Genomic DNA, 26,726 nt, shown 5'->3' with positions numbered 1-26,726 from the left:
TAAAAACAAACACCTGTGGGTACCTGAACTGCCTCTATTCGCATTCCTTAGCAGTAGCATCACCTGCCACTCTACTTTGACTTGACAGATCTATTACAGACACCTGCTCCCAGATGGCCGACTCCACGCGTCAGAATAACCCGGACTTCTCAGCCCAAATACTTCACGTTTTGCTGTCACCACAGCCATAAGGCAGCAGCCCTGCTCTGCCCTCAGTGCTCACTGTCACCACTCTGACCTGAGTCAGCCACGGCCTCTCTTGGGCAGGACTCAGCATTGCAAAATGACTGCACCACAGTTACATCATAAAGTTTCCAATTTCACAACCACAACAGCCAAAGTTCAGCAAGCTCAGGATAAAGCTCATTGTGAGCTTCAACGCCTACAGCCTCTTCCTCTCTCCACTCCCTTCTGCTAAAACCTATCTGCCACTTGCAGTACTTGAGCTGAGCTGCTTCCCACCCCCTGCAGCAGCCGGGTGGGCTCCACCCAAACCCTGAAGTAGATGCTGTGCAGCTGCACGGCTGCTGCTCTCTGCCTCCCCTGCAATTATACCCCAAATCTCCCAGTGGAATCTTCTTGGCTAGGAAACATTAATTATAACTTGAAGATATGTTTAAACTAAGTATAGATCCCTTCAAAACACAAAACAAAGATGGCAAGTTTAAAAAAAAACAACAAAATATAGCAGTTCTTTCAGATTTCCTCAAACAACTCCATGCATTTTGCACATAAGGCAAAACCATCCCATTGGCAGACTGGCTGAGTGACAACACAGAGCTCTCATGAAAGTCAACTGGAAAACCTATACACACTAGAAGTTTAACTTCAGGTTATCAGTAATTAGAGTTTAATGCAAAGAGTAAAGCAAGGGAAGTAAAGGATAAGGGCACACAGTGTTATAGGACACTGAGGCTACCTGGGAACCAGCATCACAGTACTGGAATTCAGGCTCTCCACAGCCATGTGGCTCCCGCTTGCACTGCAGCACCGAGCAGATGGCAACCAGCAGGAGGTGCTGAGTGCCCAGACAGCTGCTGGGCAGCCCCCAGCCCTCTGCCGCCCACCCCAACTGTCTGGCCTTGGAACTCTTCTTGGAGCAAGCAGCAGCGGGCACCTCCAGATGGCATGGAGCACCCAGGATATGGGCTGCTCCAGCACGGGGCCTGTTGGACCCCAAGCCCCACACCTGCAGGAGATAAGGCAGGGGCACCCAGCACTTCCAGCTGGCCCTCTCTTGCAGGAACTAGAGCCCAGGTCCCAAAGTGAGCTCTTCCCAAAGCCAACAGCTGTGGTCACTGTCCTTGCTTTCTTACATGGCCCAGGGGGAGCCCACACAGACAACATTTTCAAAACTAATTTTAAATGTTTAAGTAGAGCACAAGGAAATGGCTCAGTTGCTGTTCTCATGAGTCTCATTGCCAAGGAGGGACCACAGGTGTGCACCACATTCTTCTTCTGCACTACTTCTGTGCAGACAGTACCCAGGAGCCCTGCAGCCTGATGATGGGGACCAGGGTGAGCAGCACTCAGCCCCATAGCACCGGAGTCTCCCCCAGACTCAGGCAGGTGAGAGCTGACAGACTCACCTCACCTGTCCCAGTTCTGCTGTTTGCCCTTTCTGTAACAGAAAAATGGTGTTCATGTATTACAGACAAAGCCAAAACACCATTCACCAACCCAAGTCCCCAATTCAGCTGCTGCTTTATGCCCATCACTCCCACCAAAGGAATTCTCAGTGGAACAGCAGGAACTTTGGCTTTGCAGGTTTGTCCAAATTCCTGTGCCAAAGACAAAGTAACAGGAAGAAGCAACACAACTGTTGGCAACAAAGAGCTCCTGTTTGAAAGAAACAGAAAGGGGCTTCCTTCCAGACAGACACTACTTCATTAAACCTCTGGCCAGACCCCGCAGTGTGGGGCACAAACACTGTCACGATGCACAATGACAGCCCAGGCTGAGCAGCGCTGCAGCACAGTTCAGACAAGCAGCACTGCCTCAGCATTATGTCCCTACATGTTTTCTGCTGTGTTTCCAGTAATTCCTTTATACATGGTATGGCTCTATGAAAGTTCTCAGGAAGGAGGAGGTTCAAATCCCAGCTGCAGAATATCCCTCATGTTCCATCTCACCAAACCTCACCAAAACCCCAAATGCCACCAGCGCTGTCCCGAAAGGCAGCTCTCACCAAGTCCAGCACAGCCCTCTTTACAGTGCAGCACAGCCTCATTACCCCAGGGCTGCAGGCTCTTCTTCCCCTACTTATATTAAAAGGCAGCAGACAATGAGAGGAGGGGTTACATTTTTCCCTGCACGACTTCCTCCTTACTTTCAAAGCTAATGAAGTTGTCACTTATGAAGCCAAGAGGAAACAATCCAGCTGTGGAAAATATGGATGGGACACAGCAGCTGCTGGAAGGGCTGCAGGGCACCAGGAATACGGCTTGGGAGAGGGGAGCTGAGCAGGGCACAGAGTTGTTTGGGGAGCTCAGCTCAGCACCTTCAGTGGCAAATTACCATAGCAGCGATCAATTGCTTCTCAATTATGCACATTCTCATACCCCAGATATTATGTAGCTGCTGCTTTGCAGCAATTGTTTACATTTACATAATGAAAGCACAAAACACAAAACCTTCCAGTTCCTCCATGTACCCGCAGCATGTCACAACCCATTAATAAACTCTAGATGGGAGGAATTAAAAATGACATCTCTGGAAAAAAATGTTACCTTTATTTACCATCAAAAAGCAACGAGCAGCAAATCCAAGCAGCTGAACCACAACTGTGACTGCCTTTAACCCTTCAGAGCTGGCTTGGTTGTCCTCCACCTGCACAGCACAGAGTCCCTGGCAGTGCCTGATGAGCTTCAGTCAGACGAAATACTGAAGGACACCTGCTCTGAGAAATCCAGCACCAGCTGCAATGCTGGACTCGATGTCTAAAAAGCCTTTTATCAGGATGCTCTTACTTCCACAGATGTGCTTCTCCACCAAGCACTGCTACAAAACGCAGCCCTGGATTCCACTTTGGGCATGGTATGTAATAGGTTGAAAATATAACCTTGCAGGGGGGTTGGAATCAAATGATCTTTACGGTCCCTTCCAACCTAAGGCATTCTATGATACCCCAAAAAGTCAACCTCCCTAACCCCATTAAGAACAAACAAGGACACAAAACACACCCTTCTGGTGATTGAGCTGATCGTTACTCCCAGGGACATGCGAGTTCTTCTACAATTTAGGTCTACAGGCACAAACGCAGGTGTCACAGATCCCCAGGACTCAATTGCAAAGCTTCCCTCTGATTAAAACCAGGCACTGGCTTTAGCAGGCTGCAGACAGAGCTGCTGCTACTTCACCTCTATGGGCAGAAGATGGGAAGGGAAAAGCAAGGAGCAGCAATTTCTATGCAATACAAGGAGACGGAGGAAAAGCAAACACTAAGAATCCCACTGAAGGGATGAAATACTTCATCCTGACCTTGATGAAGACTGAATTACTACAAGAAAAATACTTCCAACATCTGTACCCTCATTTGGGTGGTGACTGGATTTGTCCTGTGATTTACAGTGATGCACACCATCACAGCCTTGCGAAGGCAGAAGGACAGTCTCAGTGCATGGCTCAACACTGAATTGAGAGCAACATGAAAATGGGAGGGAAATTTTGACAGTTTAGAATTAACCAGGACTGGAAAAGGAAGGACATCTCACATGAGAACAGGTCCAACCCTGCCCTTGTGGCTTAACTTCTAGGTCAGATCTATAAAGTGGAGGAAACTAGTCATAAAAATATTACATTTAATTTACCCTCCAGCTAAGCTAAAATTTCAAGATAACCAGAATTCAGAATTCTTCTCCTGTGCGGAGTCATCCCACAGGACCTGCCCTGCTCCTTTAACTGCAGTTCTCCATACACCCACTGAAAACAAGCTACAGAAGTTAAGAATGTCAGAGTGATGGCCCCAGTGGAAAGCCCAGGCAGTGTAGGAGCCCCAGGAGCTGCCGGCCATGACCCCAAAGCAGAGGTTTGAGCCCAAATGCCACCAGTAGCTGCTGATGGGGACAACTCCTTCACAAGTCGTTCTGACCGCCTTAGGACTCACACAGCTTCCAAAAATGTAATGTGTGGCAACAGATCAACCATAATAATGCAAATGTGATAAAATATATGTAGTAACAACAACACAAGAAGTCTTTCCTTTTCACCTTCTCCTTTCAACAGACATTATCAGCTCACTGCTCATTCTTCCAAATTATTACCAACTCCACAACAATTTTCCTTCCTCTGGTTCTGTCTTTAATCAGTCACTCATGAAGAAATCAAATGCTCCTTCCTCATTGTTCAACAGCTTTTCCTCAAGTACTTCAGCAGGAGCCTTTTCCAAAGGCTGTAGGACACTGAAGGTACCACGCCAGCCTGCTCTTGTCATCTCTGGCTCCAAAAAACATTTTCACCAGGCTTCCAAGTCATGACTTTCCTCTTCAGAAAGCTACACTCGCTCCCCCTGATTGTACTTGGCTGCATATCTGTAATCCTGCTCTTTACTAAAGTTTCAACCAACTAGTCTGTTTTTAAAGTCCGATTGCTAATCTGCTCCCTGAAATCCTCCAGGAGTCTTTAAACAACAACAAAAAAAGAAGTCATCACATTTTCCACCCTCCATTCCTCCAGCAATGACGCCAGTTTGGGCATTAGGTCACACATCACTGCCAGTCACCTCAGAGCTTTATATCTCATTTCTTTAGAACTCTTGGACAAAGAGTATCTGGAAAGAACTCTAAGCAACAGGCCCTTGTATTGGTTTGCTCTAAAATATCCACTGGTGGTTTGGCTGGGTCAGGCTCCTGCAGCTGGTGCTGCTTCCCTGCCCCCAAACAGATCTCCACACATCTCCATTCCAAGCACCCAGATGAAGCCAGGCAGTGTTTGTCTGTGACCTCCTGCTCTTCTTGTACTTCTGACACCTATTCTACTTCTCATCCTGTAGCCCTTTTCTTTCTTGTGATTTTGGAGATGTTTTTATTAGCTTTATGTCTTTAACAAACTGCCTCGGAGAATTTTTATTTGGCTGCCTTACTCTGGTGTTACACTTTGATGTTCCAGAGCTCCAGTTCCTCTCTGGTTTTCTCACTGAGTTGTGACATGTACTTACAAAGTCTCACTGCTGCCTCTGTCTCCTACCAAAGCTCTCCCACACCCACACAGAACCATGGGGCAGAGGTAACACCAACACTGTTGATGCAGCTCTGGGTGCAATTTCTTCACCAACTAAAGCGGGCTGCTGTGATGGACCAGGACCACAAATCCAAGGTGTTCTCCAGCTGATCACAAGCCCACCTTCTTACCAGGACTTTTCACAGGTGCTAAGCCATAAATATGGCTAAGCTCAGCCTCAAAAAACCTAATGCCCAATAAGAAGATTAATTCTCCACCTTCAAAAAAGCCTCCAGTTTGTATAGAAGTCTGCAAAAGACTTTCTTTTTAAATTAAAACCTAAGGACAGATCCCCGCTACACAGAGCTCCCAACACAGCAGTGTTACCTTCTTGAAGAGCCTGATGACATCCTCACTGATCTGTGACAGCCGCACGATGACATTGTTTGTGAAGATGTCGTTCAGGGTAGCGTGATCCCTGCTCTCCCGACGGGTCTGTGTCAAAACCAGGTACCAGCAGTTCACTGGGGAAAGGAGATGCTGATCCTTCCTAGGGGAATTGGGGGGAAAAAGAAAAAAAAGCAGAAGGGTGAAAGGAAAAAGTCAGGAAGGCATGCAGTTCTGCAGGGGATGCTGTCAGCCCTTTAGCAGTGCCTTCAAACACAGCACAGCCAGCTGGAGCATGGCATGGTCCAGAGCACAGCATTCAGTACTGATATTCTACATGCCTGCACCCACTGCTCAGCACTCGTGGTATCAGGAGGGCACAGGGATTTGTGACAACAGTCACGGTGTGAAGAGCTACTGAGGAGAAACTGCAGGAACCCTCATTTCATTGCATTTATTCACATCTGTTCAGATTAGAAATTATCAGCCTCCAACAGTGCCACACTGCTGTGTGACACCCCACCGTGCCACCCGCATGCCCAGGCAGCACGTGGCTTTCCCCACGTTCCATCTCTCAGACACAAAGGCTGCGGAGAATCCCAGTTTCTATTCATACTCAGGAGGAGCCTGGGGATGTGCTCATCAGGTCCCTTCCTGTCTCTTCCCTTTCCTTTTTCTATGTATTATACTTACTGTAAATGGCACAGCCCACTGCCTGCCATCCTGGCCCTGCCCAGCTGCCCACTGGGCACCACGCAGCTGAGGGGCAGCAGGCAGCACAGAGCAGCATCTCCCTGTGAGCAGAGTTCTGAGTGCGTCAACTGCAAACTCGTGCTCACCAGAGAGACCAAGTAAACAGATTAAATGGGATTTACTAATGTGGAATAAATAGGATTTAGTAATGTAACAGCAGAAATTGCTGTTCTTGCAGTCGAAAGGGGAAAAAATAATCACAGGAGGTTATAGAGAGATTGTGAAGAGTTGGGAATTAGGCTAAGTGCATCTGACAGGCAGAAACCTCCACTTCCTAGGAAAATGGCTGCGTTAATTGGCCAGTGGATTGAATGACACCTGATTCATCTTCAGCAAAGGGCACGTGCTCCCCTCGGAATTCAGGGATGCAGCCAGAGACGCATGCTCGGGGAGACCAAGGCCAGGAATGTCAGCACTGTGCGGTGCCAGCATGCAGGGCCATGGCACAGCAGCACTGCAACCAGGACCCCCAGCTCCATGCCCTGCAGGCACACAGGACATCCTCCCTCAAACACCTTTTTTGTCTTTTTTTAAAACTATTTTTTAATTTCTCTTGTTTCATATTTGTTTCCATATTTGAGTGCACTTATTCTCAAGAGAGGCTGCTGTTGGAAACCAGCACACATTCACACATGCAAGGATTTTTCAGTTTTCACCATGAATCTGAGTTTCACACTATTCCATATCCAGTTCGTACTTCCTATTTCAAAACTCTGTTTTAAAATATTTACACAGAAAACATACATATTTCATTTTGAAGAAGTGTAACAAATTACATTTCCACAAGCTGCTTCCAAGCCAGAAAGCAGCTCTGTCTGCAACATGGTGCATTCTGACACCGAGAGATGGAAGTAACACCTGGGTTACAAAAGAGGCTGACCACCAAACCCACAGCTGGACGTGGACCTCCCAGAGAACAACACCCAGGCTGCACTCCTGCCTCAGCCTGACCTCGTGCTTTCATTTCACTGCTCAAAGAATCGTGTAGCAAGTCCCATTCCAGCAGCAAAGGTCTGTGATGCTTCTGGCTCTTTGTGAACTCTACACATTGGTGACACAGACAAGGGCCCCACCAACGCTATTCCGTTTAATCCACTTCTGGACTCTGCAGCTAAAAAAACCCACTTAAGCTCAATGCTCGGCTCCCCTCAGCCCCGTGGTGCCCACTTACTTGAACTGGTGCTCACGGGAGCCACGGATCTTGGAGGAGAAGCGTTCGGCCAGCTTCTCCAGGCTGCGGGAATACTCCAGCTCAATCTCAGCCTTCCTGCGGAAGAACTCCTGCAGGTCCTGCAGCAGCTGCAGGCGCGACTCCGACTGCTGCTCCAGGCATTTGAACTGCTCCACCAGCTGTGTGCGGATCTCTGAGTGCACGAGAGAGAAAAAAACAAAGTTATAGCCACATGCAGGATGGCCATCCAACCACCTTAGAGAAACTCTCCCTCAATTCAAAGCATAACAAAGCAAACAGAATGAGAGCTGGAGAATCCCATTCAACAGTTTCACATTAAAAACTTGTTTTTGGTCAAAATAATCATCTATGTAAGCATACAGAACCTGACCTGCAGAGCTGTCCAGTTGCTGCTCTGAAGGTCAGTGATGTTCACACTCATCCATGCCTGCCTGCAGAACGCACCTGCACAGTCTGCCTGTGAGTGGTCCCCCCGGGCAGCACCAGCCTGAAAGGCTCAGAGCCCCAGTCCTGCCCAATCCTTATTCCATGCTGAATGCTGAATTTCTTGAACAGTAACCATGCAAGGCACCAATGGAAATCAGAGATGAGTCACAGACAGCGCTGAACTCTTCTACTGAGCAAGGATCCCATGTGGAAGAGGTTCCAGCTGCTGCTGTAGGCAATGTTGTTTGTCAGCATCTCCTCCAGTAACAAACACAGGGCCCACCAGAGCCTGCCAGGTGAGCTCTGAGCTGCGAATGAGGGTACCTGCAGCAACCTCATCACTGCTGAACTGAATAGCAGCACTAATGGGACCAGAGGCTGCAGGCTGCATGAAGGTCACCTAAAAATACAAAGCTCTTTGGAAATAGCGAACGTGCTGAAAAAGCTCTGCAGAGAACATGCAGGTGGGCAGGTGCTGAGGGACCCCAGGGACAGCCACACACAGCTCCAGCAGATGGGGCAGGACAGGACACAGGGTAATGCCAGCTGGTGTGCAGCACTGCCCCAGGAGCCACCAGGTAGTGCCACTGCCATCCAATAGCACTACTGGGCAAGGGGCCTTGAATTAAGCCTCCTAAAAACCTCCAGTACGTTTCCACAGGACACAGCAGTACCAGTTATAACAAAACGCTGTGAAAGCCTTCACACTCCCTGCTGATGAGAGCTTCCTTCCCACACAAGGTCAGTGGAAGTTTCATTACATCCCATATGGATTTTGCATTCCCACTCCTGCTGCTGCCAACGCAGGACTTGCTTCACAGCTCTTTGCTCTGCTGAGCCCGTTTGATAGAGGCTTTTTTTAACACACATTTCTGATCCCTAGCTCTCTCTTTGCGGAGAATTACAGCCTGAGGTGCTTTCTAGAACAGCTCTTAACAGACACGGCAACACGCAGAGATACAAAGAATACCAATAAAGCTTCTCCAGTCTTTTCAATTCACTCTCTGGACACTTTTCCCCAGGTCGGGGCTCTCCGTCCCATTTCAGCATCACTCCTGACACACACACCTGCCCACAGCCTGAGGCTGCCCAGCACAGTGCAGGCACTGACCAAAGCACCACCAGGGCAGCCTGGCGGCACAGGGCCAGTACCTGCAGCCATCACACGGAGCCCAGGAAGAAACCAGCCTGCAGGAGCTATTGCTGCATTTTACATGGAAAAGGTTCACAGCAGAAAACAAAATTAAGGGTTGTGTTGGAATGAATGCAAGAAAATCAAAGCATGGCACAAACCCATACGGCTGGTCCCGTTTCCATATTAGCTGGTCTGACTCAAAATACACAAAACCACGGTGCCAATTAAGCCCCAAATGAGCTGTTCTGCAACCAGTATGCAAAGCAGTTCCCCGAGTTCCCTCGAACACTGCTGGGCAATCAGCTTTCACCATTTGCTGCTTTTCTCTCCAGTTCTGTTTGGTCCTCTTTACATGAAAGTAGTTTCCAGTCGGAGCACTCCTGCTATTTACAATGCAGGATGAGAGGCAGAAGATTATTTCCTCAGCTCTGCTGAAATGCAGCGGCAGGGATACTGGAGAAAACTGAATTCCTTGGCAAACAAAGGCTCTGCAGCAGCACACGGGATGAATGGCAGGACCCTGCTGAGACACAGAGCAGCTGCACCCAGCACTGCTGGCATGGTCTGGGGACTGCTCCCCCGCACCAGGACAGGGGCACTGCACAGGTTGGCTCTGGGTGCATTCAGATCCCACAGCCCAAACCCTACACACAGTGGGGCTGCAGGCAGAGACCCACCATGCACCACCTTGGGTGCAGCAAGGCGCTCCTCTACCTTCCTCCAGACTTCAAAGCAGTGGTGGCTGATGCAGACATGTGGTCCAGCACATCAGGGTGAACCTCATTTTTTCCTATCCTGGACTGCTTATCTCACCCCTTGCACAGCAAGGACAATACTGGCAGGACACACAGTTGGAGAGAGACTACATGCCTTCAAATAGCAAACCCCTGACTGCACAGATGATGCAGTACTTCACAAAGAACAAAATTCTTTGGGACTAACTGTGGCCAATCTGAGACCTTGTTTAACCAGCAACATGCTTGTCTGTAGAGGTCAGAATGAACCCAGCACGCTTGATTTCAGCTCAGTATTAATGTGCTACTGCTCAGCCAGCTCCACCCACACTTCACTGAGGTTTATTTTCCATATGGCTTCATCTCTCTAAAATTTAACAGTGAAACCTTAGATGACTGCCACCGGTGCAATACAGCCTTTATCAGAGGTATCTGCTCTTATTATTGCTTTATTTTTTGTGTCCTCGTGTAGCTGAAATACTCTCCTGGGCAGGATGAACTCTGAGTTCAGACATTCACAGACACCACGTTGAAATCCCAGCCCAGCTGAGACTGTGGCAAAGCTCCCACTGAGCTCAGCACAGCAAACTTCACCCCTCTGCAGTGCACTGCAACACAGCAGCATTCCCCGGAGGCAGTTTCACAAGCCGGCCCCTCTCCCAGTAACCCCTGGCTCCAGTGCTCCCTACCTCAAATCAACAAGGGCTGTGCTCCCCAGCAGGACACACCACAGCAGTGCTGGTTGGATCCAGTGAACTTACAGGTCTTCTCCAACCTAAATGACTCTGTGATCCTATAAAAAGTACAGCACTGGTCATGTCTGCTCTAAAAGCCACAGACCCTTTTGGAGGGGAGGAAATGTGACAGAGAGCAGCCCAGCAAGGCCTGCAGCACTGGCAAAAAAAGGGATACAGCTGCCACAGAGTCCAGGAGAGGGACTCACACGGCCAGCAAAGCTCCCTGCTCCAAGGCAGCAGGACAGCCCTGCCCCACCTTCTCTATTCCCTTACACAACTAGGGCTTCAAACAATTCAAAAAATACCCTAGAAATGGTCAGCACGGTAGGTATCCCAGAGGGTGAGCGCTTTTCAAGAGCTGCAACACTCACTGCTCTGGGCAATGAACATGAACAAAGGTGAAGCAAACTCAGTACTTGGGAAGAGGCTGCATTACCTGCCCAGGACAACAACACCGCACTGACCCCAGAGCGACGGCCCTGCAGTGCAGCTCCTGGGCACATGCTTCACCCACTGAGATGTGGTAAGTGGAAAAGCAAGCCTGGCAAGAGAAGCCGTTGTCTTTCCCACAACAGTGATTAGCCTCAATAGTTTATTGCAAATATCAGATGGCAAGCTGGCTCAAAAGAGAGCATCCACCCACACCACAGCACCACATGCAGAGAAGAGCTGGGCCTGTCCAAAATGCTCTGCTGGTAGGTCTGCTTTCCTTGGATAGCTCTGGGGGGTAAAATGGGGTTTATTATCAACTCCAGCCAAGCCTCAAAACCAAAACTTCCCACAGATAAAGACTGTCTGAAAAGAAATGTAATGCTGTGTAGCAGCTTTAAATTTAAGAACAGAATTTCAGACCCTGAGCACACCAGATGGAAAGCAGAGCAGCCCAGCACCCAGACCAGGTGCACCCAAAGCACTCCGGGCTGCTCTGCAATACCAAGAATGGTCACTATGCTTCTATCACAGCCAAACCCAGCATTCTTTACACACTACATACTGACTGAAAATCAGCAGTCCCACAGATCCAGCGAAAGCTGCATGGCTGGCACAAGGCAACGTGTGACCATGAGCAACAGAAATCCAGACCAACTGACTCCAGAACACAGGCTACCATGAGAAACACATCACATTTTGAGCACTCTGGAGCATTCTCTTTATGTAAGTGACCCCTGGAGCCACTCATTTTCCCCATTCTTCCTTCTGTCCTTCTTCCTAGGAGACGGCAGTGCACACAGTGAAGGGAATTGTTCTTTCTGTGTCAACAACCAGTATTCTCCACACAGCAAACTGCAGCTGCACAGCTTGTATCTGCACACCAACAGCCCAAGCACCACCCTGAATTCCTGAGAATCACCCAGTCTGGATTGGCAACACCTGTCTCAACTTCTATCTGGCCACCAGCAGCACAGAGGATGTAAATCTCAATTACTCCCAGGTACACTTTGTTGTCTGGGCTGCACTGATTACATCAATATTCTGGGAGCTACATTTTATAGGACTGAAGACAGAGAGAGACCAAAGCAGCACCAATGAACAGTTACTTCTTTTGTTTGTCTTGTTTGTAGACAAACCCTGAGCAGCCCAATGATACCAGCCCTGGGGAGGCAGCCACTTCCAGGCACATCTGGATACCCTCTGCCATCCTTCCCCATGGGTTTCCCTGCCTATATCAGCACCCAACACACCACAGCAAGAAAACCCATCCAAGCCAGCAAGCCCTGCCTGCTTCCCAAGCAGTTTTTACTCTTTCTGAAGCCAAACCTTTCAGGAAAATGAAGTTCCAAAGTTTTTAAGTGTGTCAATGTAGCAAAAACAACAGCACATTGGCAGAACACAAATCTGTATGAACAGAATGAAATAAACAAAAAAGATGAGGAAATCTCTCCAGATGAGGTCAGGCCAATCCCCTTAGCAACCAGAGCCAGAAGGAGAAGATGCAGCCAGAACTGCAGGAATGCTTTAGACATTGGTTCAGGAAAACATTCATCTGACCACCTCAGAAGAACCAGCAGTGCAGATGGGCAGAGAAGTGGGCAGGCTGCAGAGATGGAGAGACACACTGCAAAGAACCATCCCCAATCTCTGAGCTGGGGCAGATACTTCCAGCCACAGCTCCTGTGCTGCTGTGCCAGTCCAATGAACTGTGAAGAGGAAAAAAGACAATCATGAGAGAATTCAGCTTCCAGAGGGCACGAGTCACTGGGCTCGCTGGGCAGGGGAAGACCAGGGTGCAGAGGCAGCAGGAGGGGAAGGTGGGAGGCAGGCCACCAGCTGCTCCACTCCATGCCACTCCATGTGCTTTTGTTAGCAATGCAAGGAAGAAGTAAGAAATCCACAGCAACTGGTTAAAGCATAAAGGAAGAACCAAGCAGCCTTGTTGCTGGGTTTACTCAATATGTGATAAGGACCAACAGCAGCTCACGGAGCAGACACTGTGCCCATCCCACACACACCACATTGTGCACAGCACGAGGCACCGCCACAGCTTCTGCAGGGCTGCACAGCACATCCAGTCTGGGCAAGGCCCCACCAGGATCACCCCTGGCACACATTGACTGTGCCCACATGACGTCACCAAGAACTCTGTGTCTTGGGGCTATTAAAACGCAGAAGAGAACTTATTTACACTTTGAGAAAGAAAGGGAGCTATGCAAGAATGTGAATCACACCCCAAAGTCATTGAAATGAAATAAAGGAGCAGATCATTAAACAGTTTATTGCAGTACCTCACGTTCCTTAACTCAGACAGGGAAACTTCTCAGGGTCTCAGGAAGGAGCCTGGCAGCCCCAGCTGGGGCAGGATAACCACAGACAGCAGAGCATGAGCAGCTCAGGTCAGCAGCAGCTTCTGGGCACCCACAGACATGTGGTGGTTCTCTTCAAGGCTACTGAACATCTTTGTTCACACATAAACAGCACACAGTCACGCCTCAGAAGTTCTCATCCAGCATCTCGCAGCAACCTACAAACACAGCAGTACAGCACGGCCTGTGGGAAACACAGCTGCACAGCAATGAGGACACACCACAGGTACAGCCTCTGAGAAATGCTGACTCAGCAAGTTTGGGAATCAATACACAAGCGTGTCTCCTAGGAACAGATCAAACCAAACACCTGTAAGCAGCACGGCTGAGAACAGACACATGTGGAAGAGAAGCCAGAGGCAACATGGGGTGGCCTCTTAAGGGAAGCTATGCCTTAAAAGCACAGTGTCCTGAGCACTGCCTGAACTTCATTGAAAGCACAGAACCATTAAAGTTCTTTCATCTAAGCACATCCAAGCAGAGGGCCAAGCACAGCCCTCTGCTGACAGCAGCACTTCCTCCTCCTGTGTCCGCCAAGTGTCAGCCCCAGGCAGTCACCTCACACCTCCTTTCCAGGAAAAACATAATATGGGAATAGTAAAAGAAAGCTGTGCCCTAACCAATAAAAAGACCGTCATCCTGAAACCCAACCACCTTGAAACTGCAGAAAGGAAGCATATGGATAAGGAGGGATTTCATCTTTCAGTGCCCTTCTGCAAGAGGAGACAACCAGCACAGCTCTGTGCGAATTCATCACCAACTACAGACCTCGAGCAGGTTTCAGGCTCGAGGTTAATAATATGCAGCTTATTGGGATCGTTGGATCGCGCAGCTGCCACCCACAACGCAGGGTGATAATCACCCTCACTGCTTCATTTTTGCATGAGTCATCACATCCTCTGCTATGAAGTGATCACATTACTTCCTCCTCCAAGGAAAATCAGCCAGGCATATTGTCTCCTCACCCTCTTCCCCAGCACCCCAGGCTTTATTTATTAGTGGGCACAGGATTAGATGGTGATAGACAAACAATGCAAAGGCACACACACACATCCTGTCACAGCACAAGAGCTCTTCCTCCTAACAGATGATGCACCCTTAGGCGCTGAAGAGGAGGGACCAGCTGAGGACAGGCACAGAGCAGGGCATCCCGCCATGTCCCAGCACTGGCACTGGGCTGTACTCAGCCCACCCAGCTCACAAGAGCTGCACTGGGCACACGGCTGCCTCTGTCCCCACAGTGAGGTGGTACAGGTGCACATTACACCCTCCCCTCATCATCACCATCTTGCCATAGGCTGCACAGCGATGCACTGACAGGAGCTCACACAGAGCCCAGCCCCCTGCATGCGGCATCGCTGCGGCTGCTTGTTATAAATTCCTCCTGAACCAGATTGCTAATTGCTCCTCATTTCTGCTCTGCTAAAATAAGCTCAGGCTGCAATCTGCATAGCTGCTGCCAAAGGACTAACCAACTGCTGCCCACCCAGAGCCTGAGCTTCAGCCACATGCAGGAGGCTCCTGGCCAACCAGCCCCTGCCCCTCCCCACGGCCCTGAGCCCCCACAACACGCCAGCTCTGCAAGGGCATGGGCTTTATCTAGGGCATGCAGCACTGAAACTGAAGGCTGAGAGGAAGTGCCAGATCCCACATCACTGCGTGGGTTTGGAAAGCACAGGGAAGTGGGACTGTGGCACAGCCCTGCAGCATGCAGCACAACACCCACCAACATCCAGCCCCTGCCATTCACTGACTGACTGCAGCTGTCCATGGCGAGGAGCAGAGCAGTGATTGTGTGCACAAACCTGCAAACAAACACTGCATGCAGCACATCCAGGGCGTTACCACCATGTCTTCAATAGCAAAAGCTCAGCACTTCCCTTTATCTTCCTGAACTGTCAGCTGGGACTGGGACAAATGTAATGCGCCTCCACCACTTAACACCAAGGCACGCTGTTCCCAGAGCCCTGCCCAGCAGCTCTGCTTTCACACACAAGGCTACAGTCCCCATTTACCTCTCACATTACAACCACAACGTTCTTCAATCCCGAGATGCTCTCATGGAGCAGAGATCTGCCACCACAGCAAGACTGGGAAACATATGAAGCCTGCAAGCCCTTTATGTTCATCTGCCACGCATAAACAGCACATGCAGTCATAACTTCACACCACACCTTCAGCTCAAGCAGCAACCTGTGCCAACCACACCTCAGCACCTTCCTGCACAGCAAACACAGGGCACGTGTGCACACATGCACCCATCCTGCAGGGTGGGAAGCACCAGCCCCACTCACACCAACCTGACTACAGGCACAGCACCATGGTGCTGCTTTCAGCTCCCTTGTTAGACAACAAAAGCACAGCAGGAAGGGAAGCAGATGCTTCCATCACAAAGAAAAGCCTTACAACGAAGCAGAGGGAACAAACATCAAGAGTCTCCTCCAGACAAGTTCCCATCACACCAGAAGCGTGCTGCCCTGCACACACAGGCTGTCCCACCAATGCACTCCCAAGCACAGCTCTCCCAGGAAGAACAATTAACCACCACTGCTGCAATTCTGGCAAGCATGAAGAGGCCTGAGGCCATCAGGACCCTGCACATTATTACTCTTTTTAGGACCAGGCAACCCTCTCCCAACCAAGCACAGTGTTGTGTGCAGACACCTCCCAGCCCATGCAGCAGGAATCCTGAGCTGCCCTTGCACAGCCTGACGCCCGGCAGCTGCAGAACACTGCACAACAGCACGGTGCTGAGCGCCTGCTGACAGCTCTCCTCCTTTCTCCCCAGCTCCTCTTGGTGCAGACACAAACTCCAAGCCCTGAGGATTAGTCAAAATATTCCACTTACCTGATGCTCACAGTCCTTCCTTATTTTGTCCTGTGCTTTGTTTAGAAGATAACCTTCAGTGATCTCCGAAGTCCTCTGCCATACTTTATAAGGATTCTGCTCTCCTTCCACTCATCCATTTCCCGTCCCTGCTCCCCTGGCACTGTGCAGGCAGCGTGTTAGGGAGCACAGCCATGTTGGGACACAGCTGCACATAAACCCTGCAGCAAAGCAGCCCACCTTTGTTAGGGAAGGCAGCCCCAGGGTTCTCCAAGCAGCGCAGTATGGGGCTGGCAGCAGCAGAGCCACCCGTGCCCTGCTTGCTGTGTGCCAAGCATTGTGATGGCTGCAGCCCTCCTGTGGCCCATTGGCTCCCCTCTGGAGCTCTCCCCGATTCTCTGACACCCAGCTCTCCTGCAAGCACCTGCTGTCCTGGTGCTTGGGTCATGCACAAACAACATCCCCTGGAATTCAGTGCAGGCTTTGTGCCATGTGTCCCACTTACCTCATCTATTTGTCAGAAATAAAAGATACCAAATCCCATTTTATTTATTCAGACCAGACTTGCAGAAGGGAACAGTCCCATAGGCATCCCTACTGCCCTGCTCCTTGCTGTCAGCCCGTAAGCTGCTGACTGCATCCTGCATCTCCCAAACACAGCAAGCAGCCAGCTACTGAAGATTGTCTGATTTAAGGCTTAGTTAAACTGAGGGCGTATTTACCACTGTGAACTCTCTCTCCACAGTGCTGGAAATAGAAGGGAGGCCCTTCTAACACACACAGACAGCAGCCTTCCACAACCAGTGCTGGCAGGGAAATGATTCTTTCTCCACCTGGCCCACGGGACAGGAAAAAGCTACTGGTTCTCCATGTTGGTCAGAGTCAGAGCAACGAGACGTAGAATGAATTCGGAAAGAGTTTGTTCATGGTTGTTGTATGAATGAGACCCCCCCGTTGGTGGCAATCTGGCAAAATGCTTTTCTTTCCTCCAAGTTAAAAAAGAAATTGAAGCACAAAGTTGTTATACAAGTACATTGTGGTTATCCAAATACCCAGCAAAGTGACCTTAACTACAGCAAGTCATGCTTAGCAAGACAACAATTTAAGACAGGTAGTTTTCTTTGTTCCGAGCAGCCTGAAGTGCAGCTATTTTAAACACAATTCCCTGAGCCCATACGGTGCATGTGCAATATGTTGTTGTTGGTCTGGTTCCAAATGCTCCACAGGGCAGCTGCCTTGCTGGGGACCAGCCCAGCGCTGGGCACTGCTGTGTGCTGCTGAGCCACGTCTGGGGTCCCAGGGGGGAACACAGCAGATAGCAATGAGAAAAGCTCTATTCCAAACCACCCAGGGCACTGAAAGAACACGTGGACTAAGACCCCAAGGTAAAGAGAAGTGCTCAGAATCTGCTTGTTTCTTTGCATCTGCACACAAATGACTGCCAATTCATTTACAAATCAAATTTCAACTTGTCAGATATCTGCTAGCAAACTATTTTCCTCACACCTTCATGCTCTATGCAGATTTTTGTTTTTTTCATGTAAAACATTATACCTACATGAAAACATGCTCCAAGTAAAACACATTCTACACATTTCCCACAGCACTGGGTTTCACACGTTCACTGCCAATTCAAAGCCAGGAAAGCCCAGCAATGGTCTAAAGACAGTACCCCTAACAGCACAGCAGATGGGGCATCGTGCCCAGACCTCCACACGCTGTCGAACCCCTCCTGCTGATGGCACTCATATAGAAAACACTCTGACCATAGCAATGAAGAGGAGACCTCAGTGACTACACCAACAGACCAAAGAAGGCAAAAAACTTGTTGAAGCCTCAAGCTTTGGACACTCCTCGATAACAAAAGCAATGGAGAATTTAAGCCTACCTGCTCAGTGATGGGCAAGCAACTGGTCACCTGGTAGAATGCCCTACCATGGCTTTTTGGCTATTTTCATCTGTTGTAAGGTAATATTTTTCCTTACTGAAGAGATACACGAGACAGATGAAGAGCATAAATGTACCTTTGAGATGGGCAATGATTTAAGTGATGGCCTTTAGCACCAACCATCAAATTGAGTTCAAATAAGTAGTCTGAAGGAAAAGGCCAGCAGTGAGTTGACACAGCCTCGTACACAAAAGTGCACCATATATCTTCTGTGCCATATTCTTATTCACTTTGATGTATAATCATTCCCTGCTCCTCTTGATTGCTTTTCAAAAGCAACCTAAATTAATGTGAGCTGGTAAAGGGTAATTATCTCTATGAATAATTAGCATATGCTAATAAATGCAAAATAGGACAAAATGCTAAGTTTTACTACCTCTAACAGTTCATGACATCCTCTTTGCTAAAAGAGCATCCAGTGAATATGGACAAAGAAGCACAGAGCACAGCTGTGTCCTCACTGCACACATGAAGAACTCCTACAGCAAACACCCCCACAGCAAACATCGGCAGAAGCCTGGGCCTGTGAGAGCAGCACATCTGGGGATCTCACTCAGAACACACAGCAGCTTTCAGCTTGCTCCAACTGCACTTGTTACCCCCTCAAAATTATAACACGTGTTCTGGCATCGTGATAGGAAAGACATTAACAATTATATGAAGTATTATAAATCCAGCTGGAATCCAGCCCATCATTATTTCACTGGTATGCTTGTTAAAGAGTTTGACATCTAAGGGTACACTGAATCTATAAGTTTCGTTCCCCTCATCTTTTGGAAAACAAAACAAAACAAAACAGCCACAAAACGTTCATGTTTGCATTGCCCTTGCTTATCTCCTTGTCAAGAATTACAAATACAGTGCAGTGAATCAACTTTGCAAGAAGTAAGGCAGAGAAAGCCTCACGTCTGTCTATGAGTTCTTACCAGACAACACTAGGACCACCAGAGGCTGAAACACGCTGAGGCTCCAGATCTGAGCAGCACATTTCACACTGTCCATCGGGTATCTCAGGCAGACAACCACCATAACAGCTCACTTGCTTCCCATAGGATACTGCAGGCCTCTAAAGGTGCGGTTTCTCTGAAGCAGTTCTCTCCTTGCGCTCAGTGCTTCCCTGGGCTTCCCCTTCTCTTCAAGCTCAGGCTAAGCCTGACAGCCTCTCTTCTCCTGAAGTTTCCAGCACGGAGGCTGGGCCGCACAGAGCACAACAGCAAATGCAGCCAAACCTGCTGCTTCAAACAAGATGAAAAATGCACATGCTGATGAACCGAGGCATTCCCCGTTTTCCATTTGTGCACCTCGGTGACTGATGAGCTGTGGAAGCAGCGCCCACCATCCCTCACACCAAAACCTGCTCGCCAGGTCCAGCAAAACAATGACTTTCCCCTCTCAGTCACAGAACAGTAAGATGCAGAAAGAGATTTATACCACCATTCTTTGCTAATCTGAGTAACAAGACCTTAAGCCACGTGAGCCCTCTGTTTCTCCAAGGGATGCCCACTCCATCCTGCACTCCATCTGACCACAGAAGCAAGCCGGCCTCCCTGGGATCTTCCCGCCCCCAGGGACAGTGCTGGGCAGCAGATCCCACAGCCACAGGGATATGCAAAGAGCCACACTCAGTGCCAGCTGGTGGGCAGGGGCTGCCAAAGAACCCCATGGCCTGCAGTGAGGGCAGGTCTCCTCCCAGACCATGTGGCTGGGGACCGACAGACTGATGGATACAGGGATGGCCCACACACAGCTCACAAATCTCCTTGTGAACAGGAGAATCACTTCCCCATGCAAAGGTGTCAACTCACGGCCTCATAAGCTCAGGTTTTTGAAAGCAGACTTCTGCATCCTGTATCTCATTTCAAAGCAACTCATGAACTTCTACTCAGACAGCCAGCAAAAGCCCATTTATAAATATAAAAGGCAAAAGTAATTCCCGGATAAATCACAAACCAAAACAGGCCCGAGTTTGTCATATATACATTATTCACAATGACTAACTCACCTGCAGCTGTATTTTGATACAATCATGCTAACTCTAATTCCTTAAAGCAGGAGGCACCTCTTCCCCCTTTCTCACATTAAAGCTGTCTGCTTTCTGCCCTCTGTGGATGAGGCACCAGGAGAAGGAACAGATGCTCTGCTGAGCACATCCAGGCTCTGCTCGACTCAGAACACCTCTCATCTTTTTGAAGCTGTAACTGAACATTCCTGGAAAAACTAAAGCAGTCTGAAACAGTTTGAGCTACAGGTTGTGATGGGTTTTCAGTTCAAGCACCCCAATGCCAGTCACCCACTTCTCTCTGTTTTCCTGCCTTTCCAGAACTGATCGCCAGGAACACAGATGGGTCTGCAGTGCCCAGACCAGTGTCCCGCACCACAGCCCACAGGGGCTGACAGCTCCGCACCGCTGGGGATGCTAAGCACTCCAGATAGATTCTCTCTGTTTATTTCACTTGGAAATTATTGATTTAGAAATTACTTCCCTCTATACCGCCAATGACACGTATGCTTATGTACAGCAAACATCTCACAGCCACAGGCAATGAGATGCCAGCACGGGAACCCTTCAGAGCTCAGCAGGCAATGAAGGCCTGATATGATCCTGGCAGTGACAGCAGACCATCTACAGCCAGATGGATGTATTTGTAAATAAGACAGATCCGTTTGTCAGGTTGTAATTGGTTTTAGAACAAGCAATTCCCACGATGACAAACAACAATTAAGGAGCGCAGAGCTCCCACAACATGCAATCTGAGTGCACTTGCAGTAAGGACAAAAGAACTGCTGCCAACAGCAGGGGGATGGCTTCCTTGTGAGACTGCCCCGAGGATGCTCTCCTGGAGACCAGGAAAGCCCAGCAGTGCTGCCAGGGCAGCTCCGGCCCCTCCACCTCCAGATGTGTGGGGGCACTTCGCCATGTGTCAGGACAGCAGCAGGAACTCTCTGCAGCACTGCAGGGAGCACCAACAGCACCACACCAAGATGTGCAGGAGCTCAGCTCCCCTTGTTCAGCCCCAAGGATGCTCAGCCCTGGTTCTGAGCAGACCTGCATCAAACAGCTTGTTGTTACGCACTGCATCTCCTGCACCATCCCGCAGGCACCATCACAATAGAAGATGTTACAGTCTCACTTTTAGGGGGTTTACAATACAACATTTTCGCTTGCAGTGTCTGCTTATTGTCTCCTCAGGGATTTTAGCAAGAGTAGGTCAAGAGCAGACAAGCACTGCACAGAAACAAATGCTTCTAGAACACGAATCCCTCTGAAGGACATCGTGCAATGAGTACTATGAGAAACACAAATGCCCCGCAAGACTCAACTTACAACTGGTTCAGTGCAGCTATTATATTTTCACTCAGTTTTTGCCATACATCCTTTGGTTTCTCCTTAACTACCCAAACACACTCTTTGAGTGGAGATACCAATTCCCAGCTTCCCTATTACAACAGCAGAAGTCCTGTTCACTTTAGTACTAGAAACAGTAGGACCGTATGAAATACCCTACAGGACACCAACCATGTCTCACAAAAAGGGAAACAAAGAGCAGCTAAAGGAAGCCCTGGCCAAGCAGGATGCTCCTCCTGCAGCCCCATGCTGTGGCACCGAGCACTTTGGCGCTGCTACATAGGCACTCACAGACATGCCAACCTCATCCTGCCCTGCGGCCTCTCAGAGCAGCACTCTGATGCTCCAGGGGAAGCTGTAACGTATCCAGCCAATTGTGTAATGCTCCAGAAACTGTTTTCTGATCTCTCCAGCAATCGCACTCAGCCCTGAAGCATGACACTTGATTGTGCTGACTTCAGCAGGATTAACTGCGCAGAATATTGACTGCAGAAGTACCCAGCCCTTTTAAAAACATGCCCACCTCCGCACAGAAGCACTCGGAAGCACTACTGCAAAATCAAAACACATCGCAATCCCCAGCCTACACCTGGCAGAGCTGAACTCCACTGAGCAGCAACATACAAATGGTTTCCCAGTAAGACACCAGGGCTCTCATACTCAGCACTGTCACTGAATTTTCTAACTGCTGTACCATTAGTGCTTATAATGTCAATGATTAAATTACAGCATTATCACAGAGTAAAACGTGCATGAAGAAAAGAAGCAGAAGGCAGGGACTCCAAAGTATTGACATGGCTTTGCATTCCACTTTTTTTGTTTTTTTCTTTTTTTTAATATTTAGCCTGGCCGTTCAAGCAGCATAGTAAAATAGTGCTGAGCCTCCCCAGTAAACATCACTACCTGCACACTGAGCAAGACAGGAGCCCATGGTCAAAACCCCAGCCCCAGAGAGCTGCATCCCCTCTGCTGTTCATTCTGTAGGGGCTGACCTAGAAATTAAGGATATCCTCCTAAGGAACAACCTTCTCTCTTCTCTCAGGTGTCCAACAGACACCAGTGAAAAAGCATAGAAATGGCTCAGTAATTTTCTGTTAGGACGTAGGCAGTTCGATTCTCCAGACAAGACTGCAATACTTTACAGAGCTGCTTATGGCAGTGAGATGCATGATAGCCAAATACATGACGGTTCCTCCCAAAGGCCTAGGCAAAAAAGACAAGTAAAATGTCCTTCCACTCCTCCCTCTTTAAAATAGTTCTGTAACTGCAGAGGAAAGAAGAGTCATGGACAGTAATGCAAATTCTTTTCTGAGGCTGTTGGATGCAGAGAGGTGGTACAATTTTCCCCTAACTCTGAAGACCCAGATCAATAGCCTGCAGCATCAGTCATCCCTCCAAACAGGGTACGAAGACAGAGGCACCCACTGCCACAGGGAACTCTAACATCACATCTCTTTACATATCCTTGTTTTTAAGGCAAAGCAAATGGTAAGATATAGAACAAAAAGGATGATTTAACACAAAGGGTATGATTTAAAACAAAGAGGATGATTTAGAACCTCTCCCTCCCTGCCATGGATAGGATCCTAACAGCTGCCTCCTCGCTGATGAGTAATGACAGCACTGGGATAAATAATGCAGCCATATATATTCCCCAGCCTGGCACGTGAGGCCGCCGTGCTGCTGATGGTGCCATTTTTCATGGGAGCTTTAAGAGCAAGCTGCTGGCAGAACGACCTGCAGCTCTGTGGCACTCTAACACACACTGTCCCCATCATGCTGACCCAACCCCAGCCTAGGGAATAACATCACAGCCAAGAAACCCCCCCAGCAATTTCATGTTGATGCACTGCTTCCTCTCCTAACAGTGTATGTTGCAACACACTGCTTGGAGCTGCCTCTCCCAACACACTGCAGCTGCCTTTCAGGGGTAAGAAAAGGGACACCAAAATAAGTCATCTCGGGCCCGTTGTTCAGAGAATAGTTCACAGATCAGGTCCTTGGAGGTGTCAACAGCTTAAGGTGCATCCAACAACTGCAGGCACAAAGCAGGAGCACTGGGAGGAGACTGGAAACCCTAAGGAGGTCACAAATTAGAGGTATCAATGATTATTACTGCTGTCACTGCGTGGGCTAATGCTGTTCACTCATTTCTGTGTCCTCCCTTGCTGCTATGATACAAACCAATAACACATACAGAGGTGGGGCAAACACAGCACAATAGCTATTAGTAAGAAATATTCATCCTTTTTGAAGAGGCTGCCTTGCTGACTGCACAGCAAAAGCCTTCTGGGCTCAAATCGCCACCAAGGCTGCAAAAAGGGCCGCTCACTTTGTGCCATGGTGCAATGGCAGCCAGCAATGCCCACAGCACTGCTCCTCTCCCAGCCCTGCAGCAGCTGGCACGCGGTGCTCGCCTGACCTGCGCAGCCACTGACCACATGGCAGGACTACAAATGCCTCTGACAGTGGTAAATGCATTTCAGAAGGTGATTCATGTCACTGCTGTGGGTGGTAGACTGAAAAACAGCCATCAAAACAAAGCCAAATCCAGGCAACAAAAAATTTAAGAGCTTAAAGGGACGTTATTCTTTCCCCACCTCAACTGGGCCAACAGAACAGGAGAGTAAATTCTGCTCCCAACCGGTGCTGAAACCACACATGCAGAACTGCCAATGCTGCACCTTGTGAAGGCGTACAAACACCCATTAACCACCTGCAGTCTGCTTGCTGCTGCACTCCTAGAACCATTAAAAATACTGACTTGGGGCCACAAATATGGGTTGCAGGAGGTTCTCACCATCATCAGGAGTAGGATAGGTTGATCAGCAGTCCTACCGCACCCAACTACCTGTCAGCAAGCAAAAAGGAAACCACCAGCTTTAGAGATAGAGCCGGAGCAGCAGCTCCCAGCCCTCAGAGGACTGTGGTGGCACTGGTCCCACCTGGAGGGATACACACCGCAGAGCAGCTGCGGCTCTGCAGGTTCATATGTTCTCTCCTGCCTCCGCACGACATCTCTGGCCCAAGGCAGGAGCTTGAGGACATACAGCAGGCCTCCAAAGCAGAGCAAGGGCCAATGGAGGCCTCTTTGCTGCAGCAGGCTGCCAAACACAGCTGAATTTTGATTTCTCAATGCATTGGAAGAAAGTAACAGTGGCAAAGTTTGAAATGAAACCAACCTTCAAGAGTTCTGCTGGAAGCACTGGTTGCACCATTGCTGCTTGTGTGCACTACGGCCCGAAGGACAGAGAACCTATATCTGCTCAGATTTCTTTCAGCAAAAGGAAGGAGGTGATCCAGGAGCCACCCAAGCCGTGCAGGGCAGGAGGCCCTTACCCAGACAAGAGGGCTTGGTGCAGACCCACAGCCTCGTACTTGTTTCACAGAGCAGCTTCCATAAGAATCCCAAGGCCCCGTAACTCCGCTGCTGCACATCAGGTCAGGACACACTGCCCAGCCACCACCCACTGCTCCAGCTGCCACCCAGCACAGCGCAGCAAGGAGTAACCCAGCCTCTGCTGCGTGCACACACCTGGCTGCAGGACTGAACCACACTGTGCCACCAGAGGCCTCTGCTGAAGCACCCTTGGTGTTAGCAGAGCAGAAAACATCTGATAGATCACATTCGTTTCCATTAGACACTTCCAGTTCATCTCCATTATGAATCACACTCATGTTCTCCTCTGCTCTGCAATGGCCTTCCCGGCCCTGGCACACGAGGGTCCCACACACAGCCCACCTGCCAGGGCAACGCCATCAGACCCAGTGAGGGAACTCAGGGAGTAACGACAGACAACAACAAACAAGCCTGTATGGGAGTCAAGCAAACAAGGAGCGATCGGAACGCTTGTTCTGAAGTCTAAGGGTAGAAACGAGAGTGGTTTCATTAGAATCCTTCTGCTGCAGACGGCTCCTTGGATGCTCAGCAGCCACCTACAGCCCACCCAAGGGTGGCACAAAAGCACTGCATTACCTGGGTTGCTGGGATCCAAGCCTGGATGCCTCCCCCAGCAGTAACCGAACTTCCCACCTGAGCGAGCTGCGACCCCAGAAAATAATCTGGTGTGGAAATTGTCCCAAAATGTTCTGAGCAAAGTGGAAAGAGACCATTGTGTGGGAAATGAGAGCAGACAGGAAAGGACGCAGCGGCTGCAATAGCAAAAATACAGTGAAGCTAACGAGCAATTATAAATTAACCTAAGGTGTGGTTCTTCAATGAAAATGGGAAGAACACTTTGGCTCTCTTTGGCCACAGGGCTGTACGTCTTCTTAGTGTTTCTGCATGCTAAATCCATCAAAAACTGCTCTATGCCCAGCTCACACAGCAACTAAGAGTCCTTAATGTGTAAGAACTGGTCTCTCTATCTCTCCACATCCAGCTGTGCCTTTTGAAGGCCGTTGCCTTGAGGATCACCAGGGATGCTCCTCACCTGCCAGCATCTGACAGAACAAGATGCTATGGGCTCACAGCAGCCTTCCTGCCAGCAATCACCACACAGATCATACAATGACCTGAATTTTGCCGGGATTAAAAAAAGCTTCAGGAAGCAATATGAAATTTAATAGCCAATCAACAGCATGCCCTATTTTCTGCAAGATTTACTACACCGTACTATAGGCAGTTCTGTCTACATTATTAAAACTGGTTAGTTTTGCTGCATTTAAAGCAACAAATCATGCATTCAAGAGTAATGAGGAAGAAAATGCATTTATTTATCATTCTGGCCAGACAGACCAATTAAAACTGCACGTATGAAATGGTGCATCTAAGGATCCACCGTACTCTGTATTCTGCAAGCAGCTTTAACGTGGCAGCTGTAAACACACGGTCACATCTTAATTAGCATTCATTTTTAATGTCTGTACATTTAAGGCAGACAAATAAGGAAAGCTGCCTCCTAAGAGGTATCCTTCATGTTTCCTTTCTGGTACCACCACGTGAGCACCTGCAGCTGGTGTGGGGCCGGTCTGCCTGACAGCTGAAGTGAGATGCAGAGCAGCAGACGGGAAAGCAAGGACCCTCAGCACGGAACTGACAGGAGAGGCCGTGTGCAGGGCCACGCCTGTCAGCAGCAAACACAGGAGAGGTGAAAGAAAGAGGTCCCTGTGCACAGACAGATGGCAAACACTGCACAGAGCCGGAAGGATGGGCAGCCTGCAGCAGGGCCCGGGTACCTCCACTCCTAACCACAGAGACCCGAGGCCGCAGGCTCTGCATGCACACACAGCCGCTATCAGCCCACAGCCAGCTCCTCCCCAGCACTGTCCCACGTGTGTGCA

At 49.2% G+C, this 26,726-nt stretch overlaps 1 protein-coding gene across 11 annotated transcripts in view; it reads right to left on the bottom strand.

The window, feature by feature from the left end:
* Window positions 1-26,726, bottom strand: part of SRGAP3 (SLIT-ROBO Rho GTPase activating protein 3) — a 64,984-nt gene that overhangs the window by 35,330 nt on the left and 2,928 nt on the right. For 6 of the 11 annotated variants that reach the window (XR_014934766.1, XR_014934765.1, XM_015875333.3 and 3 more), the window contains exons 2-3: window positions 7,469-7,661; window positions 5,545-5,707 (exon numbers count right to left, since the gene is read on the bottom strand). Coding sequence is in view for 7 of the 11 variants with exons in the window: in XM_015875333.3 (XP_015730819.2) it covers window positions 5,545-5,707; window positions 7,469-7,661 (356 nt within the window). In the remaining 4 variants the exon portion in view is untranslated. Of the gene's footprint in view, window positions 1-5,544; window positions 5,708-7,468; window positions 7,662-19,023; window positions 19,115-26,726 lie in introns of those variants that run through there. The other 5 variants (XR_014934764.1, XM_085516677.1, XM_085516678.1 and 2 more) reach the window with 2 other exon arrangements.

Source organism: Coturnix japonica, chromosome 15 (genome assembly GCF_054131305.1).
Source record: "Coturnix japonica strain WE chromosome 15, WE-NBRP24, whole genome shotgun sequence".
Taxonomy (NCBI): Eukaryota; Metazoa; Chordata; class Aves; order Galliformes; family Phasianidae; genus Coturnix; species Coturnix japonica.
The sequence above is the reverse complement of the archived record's forward strand: the minus strand, read 5'-3'. Positions and strand labels throughout refer to the sequence as shown.